We start from the raw sequence: 12,372 nt of genomic DNA on the forward strand, positions 1-12,372 counted from the left end.
TCTGGCTATTGAACTTAGCTGGCCAGCCACTGAATATTGGAAGTATCTGCTTAAATCATGTGACATAGCAGGTCACTGGCTAGTCCAATGACCCAGATATTCAGGGAGAGATAGCCAGATATCTCCAGCTGAATATCAGTAGATCTCTGGTTGTGAGCTATTTAACTGGCAAGGATTCATTTCTGGCCAGACAAACAGGCTGAAAATTAGCCCCCTAAATCATTATATCTCAAAATCACAGATTTAAGTAGAAAAACTTTGGAATTATTAGATATATAGTTTTAAGTGGAAAAATTTTCTCAAGGCATTTTTTACATCTTTGTTTTTCAGGCTGTAAATTACAGGGTTAAACATAGGAATTAAAGTATTATGCAAAACTGCAATGAATTTGTTTATATCTATTGACTGCATGGATGATGGTCTCAAATACAAAAATATCAAAGTCAAATAGAAGAGACATACAACCGTGAGGTGGGATGAGCAGGTAGAGAAGGCTTTACGTCTCCCCTCTGTGGAACGGATCCTCAGAATGGTGGAGATAATGTAGACGTAAGATGTGAGAGTTGATATAAAGCAAGGGCATGCTACAAGTGCTCCCAATATATAAACTATACTTTGAATGGATGAAGTGCTGGAGCAAGAAAGCTTTAACAATGCTGTGAATTCACAGAAGAAATGATTAATCTCATTGGAACGACAAAATGAGAAATGAGGAAGGTAAATAAAATAAGATATAGGCATCAGAAGACCTAAGATCCATGTTCCTTGGCTTAAAAGGATGAAAACTTTCTGATTCATAATCAAATAGTAACACAAGGGTTGACATATGGCAACATAACGGTCATAGGCCATGACTGAAAGAATTAAAAATTCATTGATAGCCAGAGACACAAAAAAATATATTTGTGTAAAACACCCATTCATAGAAATATGATGGTTCTCTCTTAGCAAGATATCCAACAGCTTGGGGAGAGTAACCGAAGTGGAAGAAATATCAAGAAATGACAAGTTACTGAGGAAAAAGTACATTGGGGTGTGTAGGTGAGAATCCAGGCACACAATAGTGATAATAGTGAGGTTCCCCATCAGGACAATCAGATAAATCAATAGAAACAGAAAGAAGAGAGGTACCTGCAAGTTTGGAAATTCAGAAAACCCCAAGATGATAAATTCTTTCACTGTGGTAATATTCTCCTCTTCCATTGGATTCTGTGGTTCAAAGACTGTCAAGAAATTGTTATTTCTTCATTTATTCATTTGGAGGTTCATTCAAAATGCAGTTAGATAAATGAATTGTATTGGGGGGTTTTTTATCACTTGGGTTAACGGGATGGAATTCAGGAAATCATTAGAGAAATAACTATTCTCTTCTTTGAATTACCTTCAAATATATACATATTTTAAAATATTTTCTCAAATTTTCTGACTTTAGCCATATTTTATGTGCATATTCATAAAGCATTGTGGACAATAATTTTGCTTGTATTACTCTTTGCTTTACTAAAACAAACATTTCACTTTGCTTTTATTATCTTGTTAGCAGTATACTAGAACTTTTAATAAACACATACATATTCTTACCTTTAAAACAAGAGAAGGCTCCCCATTATCTCTGATCTGATAACTCTCAGTTTATATTCTTTGTGGGTCCAACTGGGAATTGAGACCAGATAATGAAAATGTGAATTGATATTGCAAATAGCAATGGAGAAAAGAAATTAATGGCAATTCATACATGCTCTAGGGGTCCTTCTAGTAGAGTAAGTTGAGCTCTGAACCTAAATTGTTGAAACGTAAGATTTTCCTGTCTGCAATTCCAAATCTACCCCCTCCCTTTTTTTTTTTAGAAAATTGCAAAAGTGTTTTTTTAGCACCAGATGATGTACTGAATACTATGCACTGCTTCAATATTCATAGGAACTCTACAAGTGTTGAAGCAGCTCACAGCATTCAGTGTGCCGGTCAGCCTTAAAAAGGCTTTCACAGTTTTGTAAAATGGGACATTCCCTACATTTTTTCCTTCAGCCATGCATGAATTTTGCCATTAATGTGCAGGACCAACATGCTATTAATGCACTTGACAACTCTTATTGGACAGTGTCTTTGTATTAATAGCATGTCATTCTTTTAGCACTCTGTTGGTCCAGCATACACCCCTTTTAGAAATCCACTCATCTGAATGTCGAGTGGCAAATGCTTTGATGCTCATTCAATTCATATGGGCATCGGAGCATTTACCACACTGGTGGAGGTGTTATGAAATACTGCATAGACGCCATGTTGCACTTTTTTGAGTAAGGCCCAGTTTCTTTAAATGACGCCTAAATATAGTCACCTAGATTGGCATGTATAGCTTAATCGACACTGATAACAAGCAAATGACGATAGTTGCCTAACAACTGGGTTTAATTGGCACACGAATTGGATGTGCCAATTAATAACTAATTATAAGGGATATACGGTAACGAGGCTTGAGAGAGCTTTCCAGTGAAACATGATGTCATGTCAGGAGGTCACTCTTGATACGTCTGACTGCGATGAGTGCTTTTTAATGATATATTATATAAATGATAAAAATCAGTATTAAAAAAGAGTATGTGTAAATAAATCTTTTTATATGAAAGGATAAACCCTAGTGCTATACCATGAGACTACCACTAGGTTCATTAGTACCATTTTGATCCTTGGATCAACTCAGGTTGTAGCAGATAGTTTACTGCTGCCCAGGACACACAGGATCACCAAAACTGACCCAGGTAGAACCCGGGGGGGGGGGGGGTTCTGGTTCAGAGAAGAGGAAAGGAGGGTTCAGAGGGGCTGGTTTTATTTACAGGAAACAGTTGTTGTAAAAGTTGACTTGCCATTTCATATCGATTCTTTCTGAAGATTAGTCTGGTGGCAGTGTTTCGTAGAAGTCTTTTGTGTTCTATTTTTTGTAATAGACACTTTTAATATGGAGAGAAATCTATAAAATATCCTGTGATAATGTGTTTGAACAATGCCTTCTATAATCACAGTTATTCTTATAATTATAATTATATATTGTTATATATTGTGTAAATCTCAGACCCAAAAACCCGTGAATGGTGATATCACCATAATGAGGTTCATTTAGGGGACCATCATAGATTTTCACCGTCCCCACAACCATCCAAATAAAAATTATATAGAAAACAAAATAAACAAACAAATTAAACAAAACTTATCTGTGAATAGGATGGTATGATGTCGGTAATGGGCCTCATCGGTGATTGAATGATTCTAGTGCTTGTGACATGTTAAAAACAATCGTTGCAATTCCTTCATAATATATGCTTGTCCCCACCTCCCCAAAGCAGCACCACAGCAACAACACTTCTAAGTAAAGTGAGTATGTGGGAAACAATTACACTTCTGGCTCACCACACAATTGTTTCCCACATATTCACCTTTATAGGATCCCCAGGGACTACTGAAGAAGACTTTTAGTCAAAACGCGGACCATGTTGGGTCCTGTATCCCTAGCGGACTAGGTCCTTTAAGGCTCTTATGTGGATGTTTTATTTTTATGTGGATGGAATTATTTTATGTGGATGATTTCAGTGTACCTTTGGAACTTTGACACTTTCAAATAAAGTCCATTTAGGAACATCGTCACTCCACAGAGTTTTTTTTGGTTTTCTCTGGGCATTGTGAAGAAGCAACATTTCTGCTGTGAGTTTCCCTCATCTTTTCTCCATGATTGACTCCTGTAAAGCAGATTATTGTGTTGGAGTAACTCTCCCTGGTTATGATTGCCTTGTGTGGCATGAACTCCAGAAGAAAAACTTCTTCATCATCCCAGATGACAGTTGCCACGACTTTGCCTGCAGATTTTTCTGTCTTTAACTTTTTAGGGGGTGGGGGATGACTTGTGTTTCCACTGCATTGACTCCATTTTGTAATCAAGAACATTGTAATAGACCTATGTCTCATCTCTAGTCACCAAACAATGACAAAAATTAATTGGTCTTCACTTAGCATTTCCAAGTTCCCCTGACAGCACCAGGGCCTCATTTCCTTCTGACATGATGTAAGCATTCTTGTAACCCATCTTGCACTAACCTTAGACATGCCATTTCTTCAGTTACTCAGGAAACCTTAATTCATCTGTCTGACAAAATTAAATGCTCAACTTTCTTGTACATTTCTGTAGAAGTTGCTTCCAAAGGCCATCCAGTGTAAGGGTCATCTTCAATGGACTCTCTACCCCACTTAAACTGCCTGCTCTAAAATTTTACTTTGTAGGATGATGGGACAGACTCACCATAAACTGCAGACATGTGTTCATTGATCTTTCTTCCTTGACTTTTTTCCTTCTTTTGTGAGAAATTTTATCGATAAATGATGCTCTAAAACTAGCAGTTTCTGACTTGATTCGCAACAGGACTCTCCTGACATCCTGTCTCTTGGAATAGTAGACTCATGTTGAGCCATAACTGTGCATGAGTAACCTTGAGACATGTCAAAACATTTACAGACTTGTTTCAACACGCTTTCTGCTTTCATACTGAGGTAGATACATTTTTGAACATCCCTCTTATATTGCTATTTTTTTATATTGTTATTTTTCTTCAACTTTAAATTATAGGATGAAATATAGGAAATAAAATATTAAGTAACACGGTAATAATTTTATTTTGATCCATTGATTGGATGGATGATGGTCTCATATACAAACACAACACAATTAATTAGAACATACTTAAAACTATGAGGTGGGAAGAGGAGATAGGGGAAGGCTTTATGTCTCTCCTCTGAGGAAGAGGTCCTCACCATGTTGGAGACAATACAGTATAGATGTGAGGGTTGAGATAAAATTGGAAACCCTATAAGCACAGATAAAATATAAACTATACTTTGAATTATTAAGGCACTGGTACAATAAAGCTTTAGAAGTGCTGAGATATCACTTAGGGCCTCTTCTCTCAAACTGCGCTAGCAGTTTTTAGTACAGAGAGCTGCGCTGAATGACCCGCACTGCTCCCGACGCTCATATGAGCGTCGGGAGCAGTGCGGGTCATTCAGCGCAGCTTTCTGCACTAAAAACTGCTAGCGTTGTTTGATAGAAGAGGCCCTTAAGTAATGATTAATCTCGTGGGAGTAGTAAAAAGAGAACTGAGGGGAAAGGATAGCTTAGAATTAAAATATCAGAAACCCTAAAAGACATGTATTCATCAGGATACAAACTCGTTGGGCTCCTTTTACTAAGGTGCACTAGCGATTTTAGCGCACACAGCAGATTAGCGCACACTAACCTCGTGCTACGCGGCTAGAACGAATGCCAGCTCAATGCCAGCGTTAGCGTCTAGCGCACGGTGCATTGTAGCGTGCGCTGCTCCGCGCATTAATGCCCTAACGCAGCTTAGTAAAAGGAGCCCTATGTTTCCAAATTAAATATTAAGACAGAGTTTGACATACAACAATATAGTACAGTAGTTATAAGCCATGATTTAAAATATTACAAATTCCATGGTGACCAAAAATAGAAAGAAATACATTTGTGTAAAACATCAATTCACAGAAATACAAAGGGCTCCTTTTACGACTTTTCATCACGCACTAACCCTCGCGCTAGTTGGAAAACTACCGCCTGCTCAAGAGGTGGCGGTAGCGGCTAGCGCGGCCGGCGGTTCAACGCGGGCTATTACGTGCGTTAAACCGCTAACGTGCCTTCGTAAAAGGAGCCCAAAGTCTCTTTCTTAAAAGGATATCCAGCAACTTGGGGAGAGTTTTGAAGGAATAAGAAATATCAAAGAAAAACAAGTTATGGTACTCAGGAAAAAGTTCAATGTCTGCTAAAATCAGAAAATGCGTTAGCAAAATAATTAAGTGTAATTATCTTAAGCCACAATAAATACTCTGGAGCTCTTAAATAATAATAATAATAATAATTTTATTCTTATATACCGCCATACCGAAAAAGTTCTAGGCAGTTCACAACAAGGTGAGCCAATATATGTGATACAGATAAAATACAAATTAGAATAATGGACTTAAAAACAGATAAAGGCAGAAAGCATTTACAATATAATGCAAAAAATACCGGCATGGCAGGGAAAGAAGTAATACATAGAACAGATAAAATACAATGATTGAAAAAATGAAGCAGAATGCATTAAAATACCAGCCTATCAAAGAGTTGAGTCTTTAACAATTTTCTAAAATCAAGATAGGAAGAGACCTCTAACATCATTTTTTCAATTTAGCGGTTTGAAATGAGAGGGTTCTCTCAAGGAACTTCTTATAATGACAGGATTTCATGGAGGGATATGAAAACAAGTGCACTCTACATGTGGTCTTTTTTGGCGTGACTTTTGCCGGCGATCAGGGGTGTCGGGTGGGCGGCGTTCTGGCAGGAGGGGTTAGGCACCCTCCTGACGGCGATCAGGGGTGTTGGGTGGGCGGCCTTTCATCGGGAGGGGTTGGGCACCCTCCTGCCAGCGATCGGGGGTGTTGGGTGGGTGGGTTTGGGCACCCTCCTGCCGGTGATCGGGGGGGGACAGGCGGCCGCGGCAGCTATACTTATTGTGGCAGGGAGATCCCTTGCCATGATAAGTATAGCAGCCGCGTCTACTTACAATATAGGACAGCGTTTTTCTGGCCTACATTGTAAGCATTTCTCCCTCTATTAGGGAAACCCTTAGGGCCACCTAGGTTCGCTTAAGGCCCTTAGACGAGTTTAAGTGGTCTTGTGGATCTCCCTAGGCTCCCAGATGCACCTTCAATATAGGTGGCCTGCCTGGGGAACATTTTTTTTAAAAACGTGAATCCCGATTGGTTGATTAGATAGCTGTAGCTCGCCTACAGCTGCCTAAAATCGGGACGCACTTTCCAGAATCAATCCATGTTTCTACCATGGTTGAGGGTGATCTACCAGTACTATAGCTTTAATCCAAAGATGAAGGTCTTCCATGAAACCCATAGAATTTGATTCCCTTGACAATTAGACCCCTAACTGTCTGACAATAAGACCATGGGAGATAGTTGTCTGTCTCCCACTGTCTGCAACAGGACTGGAAATTTGATGTCACTGCCATATCCAATGATCTGCATTGAATTTCCAGTTTAGATTTGGCCAACCGAGACATAGCTGACAAAGCCGTTATTCATGGGCTAGCCAACTAAGTCCTAGAATCTAGTTATATCTGGCTATTGAACTTAGCTGGCCAGCCACTGAATATTGGAAGTATCTGCCTAAATCATATGACATAGCAGGTCACTGGCTAGTCCAATGACCCAGATATTCAGGGAGAGATAGCCAGATATCTCCAGCTGAATATCAGTAGATCTCTGGTTGTGAGCTATTTAACTGGCAAGGATTCATTTCTGGCCAGACAAAGAGGCTGAAAATTAGCCCCCTAAATCATTATATCTCAAAATCACAGATTTAAGTAGAAAAACTTTGGAATTATTAGATATATAGTTTTAAGTGGAAACATTTTCTCAAGGCATTTTTTACATCTTTGTTTTTCAGGCTGTAAATTACAGGGTTAAACATAGGAATTAAAGTATTATGCAAAACTGCAATGAATTTGTTTATATCTATTGACTGCATGGATGATGGTCTCAAATACAAAAATATCAAAGTCAAATAGAAGACACATACAACCGTGAGGTGGGATGAGCAGGTAGAGAAGGCTTTACATCTCCCCTCTGTGGAACGGATCCTCAGGATGGTGGAGATAATGTAGACGTAAGATGTGAGAGTTGATATAAAGCAAGGGCATGCTACAAGTGCTCCCAAAATATAAACTATACTTTGAATGGATGAAGTGCTGGAGCAAGAAAGCTTTAACAATGCTGTGAATTCACAGAAGAAATGATTAATCTCATTGGAACGACAAAATGAGAAATGAGGAAGGTAAATAAAATAAGATATAGGCATCAGAAGACCTAAGATCCATGTTCCTTGGCTTAAAAGGATGCAAACTTTCTGATTCATAATCAAATAGTAACACAAGGGTTGACATATGGCAACATAACGGTCATAGGCCATGACTGAAAGAATTAAAAATTCATTGCTAGCCAGAGACACAAAAAAATATATTTGTGTAAAACACCCATTCACAGAAATATGATGGTTCTCTCTTAGCAAGATATCCAACAGCTTGGGGAGAGTAACCGAAGTGGAAGAGATATCAAGAAAGGACAAGTTACTGAGGAAAAAGTACATTGGGGTGTGTAGGTGAGAATCCAAGCACACAATAGTGATAATAGTGAGGTTCCCCATCAGGACGATCAGATAAATCAATAGAAACAGAAAGAAGAGAGGTACCTGCAAGTTTGGAAATTCAGAAAACCCCAAGATGATAAATTCTTTTACTGTGGTAATATTCTCCTCTTCCATTGGATTCTGTGGTTCAAAGACTGTCAAGAAATTATTATTTCTTCGTTCATTCATTTGGAGGTTTATTCAAAATGCATTTAGATAAATGAATTGTATTGGGTTTTTTTTATCACTTGGGTTAACGGGATGGAATTCAGGAAATCATTACTATTCTCTTCTTTGAATTACCTTCAAATATATACATATTTTAAAATATTTTCTGAAATTTTCAGACTTTAGCCATATTTATGTGCATATTCATAAAGCATTGTGGACAATAATTTTGCTTGTATTACTTTTTGCTTTACTAAAACAAACATTTCACTTTGCTTTTGTTATCTTGTTAGCAGTGTACTAGAACTTTTAATAAACACATACATATTCTTACCTTTAAAACAAGAGAAGGCTCCCCATTATCTCTGATCTGATAACTCTCCATTTATATTCTTTGTAGGTCCATCTGGGAATTGAGACCAAAAGCTGGAATTGTGAAATGACTTTGCAAACAAATACTGGCATATCTTAAGTCCTAAAGGGCTCTTTTTATTAAAGTTAAGATCTGTAACTAATGAGCTATAATGTAAGATTTTACTGTGTGCATTTCCAAATCTAATGCAGCACCTAAAAGTGACATTCGCTGCATTTTCTCCTTCAGGCATTAATGTGCAGGACCAACATGTTATTAATGCAGATATTCTTAGAACTCTGATTTAGGAGATGGAAAAGTGTCTCTACATTAGCAACATGGAGTGCACTGTTGGTCCAGAACATTAACTTCAGAGAGGCATTACTAAATAATGTTTATGCACCCTGGTGGCATTTTTGTAAGGCCCAGATTCTATAAAAGATGCCTAAAGATAGGCATTAATGTGCCTATCCAATCTAGGTGCCTAAAAAAATTATTTAAAAAGCTTTAATCAGCACCGATAACAAGCAAATAGCACCTCAGAATTGGTTTAAATTAAAATTATTTGGATGGCAAGTACCTAACTCAGCAGGTGCCTACCACTTTCAGTAATGACCTAGTCCAAGGCATGTGCTAGAAAGTAGACGTAGTTAGGAGCAGACCTTGGGCGTGTTTGGCATGTAGGTGCGTGCTTTGAACTAAGGCCCTCTTCTATCAAACTGTGCTAGCAGTTTTTAGCGCAGAGAGCCGTGCTGAATGGCCCGAGCTGCTCCTGACGCTCATAGGAACTCTATGAGCATCGGGAGCAGTGCGGACCATTCAGCACAGCTCACCGCGCTGCAAACTGTTAATGCAGTTTGATAGAAGAGGACCTTAGTCTCTGGTAGGCACCTAACTTATTCTTGGTCTTACTAAGCTGCGGAAAAGCACTAAGAGCCAGATTAAGTATAGGACACCCAATCTCAGCAGCTGCCCAAGTGGCTTTTGAGAATCTCACACAGGTGTCCCTTATAGAATCACATCTGTCCTGATGGACAGATGCGGGGTCAGCAGGGGGGTCACGAGTCGGTGGGTGGGGGGTTCAGGGGGTTGATTTGGGATTCAGGGAGAGGTCATGGGGGGGTTGCATTGGGGCAGGAGGGGTTGGCTCCCTCTTACCCCAATCTTGTCGTGAAGGGGTCGCAGAGCAGGAGGGGTTGGGCTCCCTCATGCCCCGATCGTGTCAGGGGGTCTTGAGTCACCGGGGCAGGAGGGGTTGGGCTCCCTTCTTCTGATCCAATTGGGAGGTAGATCGCAGCAGGAGAGATTGGCTATCTCTCCTGCTGCAATAGCGATCGGTTGTGCCGGGGTTGGCGGCACTTCAGGGAATCATTATCGCGGCAGGGGAGATGAGGCATGTCTCCTGCTGCGACTGTTGTGGTGGGGGGTGGGCAGGTTTCCAGGGCCGCTGAGCTGATCGTGGCAGCCGCTATCAGCTCAGTGTCCCCTTTTTTGGCACTTATACCTGTTTTGACTTGGTCTAAGTCAAAATGTATAAGTGCCGACTAGGCAACCTGTCAAAATCTTTGGCTATACCTGCTGTAAGACTATGTCTAGGTTGGCCCGCCTCCTTCCCACCTCCCACCCTTTCCCCTCCACTAAAAACGCCCCTTTTTGCTCTATGCGTTTAGAGACAGGGGAAAGGCCTAAGCTGGTTTTACATACATCTAAAACCAGCTTTGGTTACGGGTGCTTTGTAGATGTTTTTTAAAATTTATTATCAGCCCCTTAGTTTCCTTAGCACACTTGCGAGATCTATAGCTTCTGATTGGGTGTTCACAAACTTTTGCTTCCCACTGTAGACCCTGACAATATTAAGTATAGGTCTTTACTGGTGAAGTGGGTGAATTTAGGACAGCAAAAAAGGTGTTCTAAATATATCCACTTCGCTTTAAGCAGACCCCAGCTGAATATTGGGCTGGGACCTGCAAAAGCTTATTGTTGATTTTTTTTTTTTTTTTTTTACACACCCTGAAGCCCCCAAGCCCCATCCAACCCCCCAACAATGCCCCTTGTGATCCTGCCTCCAAAGACCCCTTCACAGGATCAGCAGATATTTAGGTATGTCCGGAGGGGGCCTACTTGGACATGAGAACTAGGGGACCTGGTTGGATTGGGAGAGGTTTTGTCACTGGATGGGTGAAGGAGGCATTTTGGGGTGATTGGAAGTGGGAACAGGGAATCTAGAGGTATATATATTTTTAAATAACATAAATATTTTGCTGCGCCAGCCCAATATTCACCTGGTCTGCAATATCCTTACATGGACCCTGGCTGAATATCGACCAGTCTTGCTTAAGCACCAGGTGGCTTGGTTGCCTAGCATTATGCACTGACATTCAGTGTCAGTGCCCAAACATAGCCTGGCATCAAATATCAGGGCATTATTCAGCCAGCGACTACCAGTGTTTAAAAACATGCTGACCTCCACTGGCTGAATATCAGGTGGTATTTTTCTACCACAGTTCCATCCTTCATGTAACCCTAGACTTTTGTTCTTTTTTAGCTTGATGCTGTAAAACCAGTATGATTTGGGGTTGTGGTTAGCTTTCTCTTCAGTTTACTCCATCGCTTCATTTTATTTTGGTTTTCTCGCATTTTTATTCTATAAGTTAACAAAGCAGATTGTATATCTCTAATAATAAAACCCTAAGCGCACATGCGCACTCCTACCTGCATGTTCTGTGTTCCGTGATCCACAGATCCATGGCAGTGGAGTGAGCATGCGCGCTTCAACTCCCCCCTCACTCACTGTAAAGGAAGCACTCACTGTAAGGCAGTTCGTCCTCGTCACTCCCCAGGACATAGGAAGGGGCACTAAGGACATAGGAGACACTGGGAGCACTAAGGACATGGGAAGGAGGTATTTGGGGCACTAAGAACACAGGACGGAGGCACTGGGGGCACTAAGGACATGAGAAGGAGGCACTGGGGGTACTATGGACACAGGATGGAGGACTGGGGGCACTAAGGACATGTGAAGGAGGCACTGGGGGCACTAAGGATGTAGGAAGGGGTGCTAAGGACATGGGAAGGCAACACTGGGGGCACTAGGGACATAAGAAGGAGGTACTGAGGGCACTAAGGACATAGGATGGGACACTATGGACATAGGAAGGGGGCCATTGAGAAACAGGCAGGCATGGCGCAACAGAGAAATACAGGCAGGCGGGGGCCAGGGATACAGAGACAGAAAGAAAGACAGACAGGGGGCCAGGGAGAGACACAGACAGAAAGAATGACAAACAGACAGCGTCCAAGGAGAGAGAGACAAAGAAAAAAAATCATACAGACAGACATCTACTCTAGCACCTGCTAATGTAACAGGCTTAAACACTAGTTAAATATATGAAAAAAAGAGAAACACACAATTGAAGCAACTCTGGAGGAAAGATGGGAGAGAGGGGATATGATAGAGATGATTAAATATCTCTATGGCGTTAATGTACAGGAGGTGAGTCTTTTTCAAATGAAGGAGAACTCTGGAAGGATGGAGTTAAGAGGCTCAGGAGTAATGTAAGAAAATACTTCTTCTTAGAAAGGGTGGTAGATGCATGGAATAGCCTCCCAAGGGATTTGG

General features: G+C 40.6%; 1 protein-coding gene across 1 annotated transcript; it reads right to left on the reverse strand.

Moving 5' to 3' along the window:
- Positions 1 to 267: 267 nt before the first annotated feature.
- LOC117349674 (olfactory receptor 146-like) lies at positions 268 to 1,203 on the reverse strand. The gene has a single exon (XM_033923268.1). It carries the CDS (start codon positions 1,201 to 1,203, stop codon positions 268 to 270), a length of 936 nt encoding a protein of 311 aa, XP_033779159.1.
- Positions 1,204 to 12,372: the final 11,169 nt, after the last annotated feature.

The sequence above is a fragment of the Geotrypetes seraphini genome, chromosome 16, assembly GCF_902459505.1.
Source record: "Geotrypetes seraphini chromosome 16, aGeoSer1.1, whole genome shotgun sequence".
Lineage (NCBI taxonomy): Eukaryota > Metazoa > Chordata > Amphibia > Gymnophiona > Dermophiidae > Geotrypetes > Geotrypetes seraphini.

Coding starts and splice junctions, on each gene's coding strand:
- LOC117349674 (XM_033923268.1), bottom strand. CDS start 1,203: ATGGAAGAGGAGAATATTACCACAGTGAAAGAATTTATCATCTTGGGG.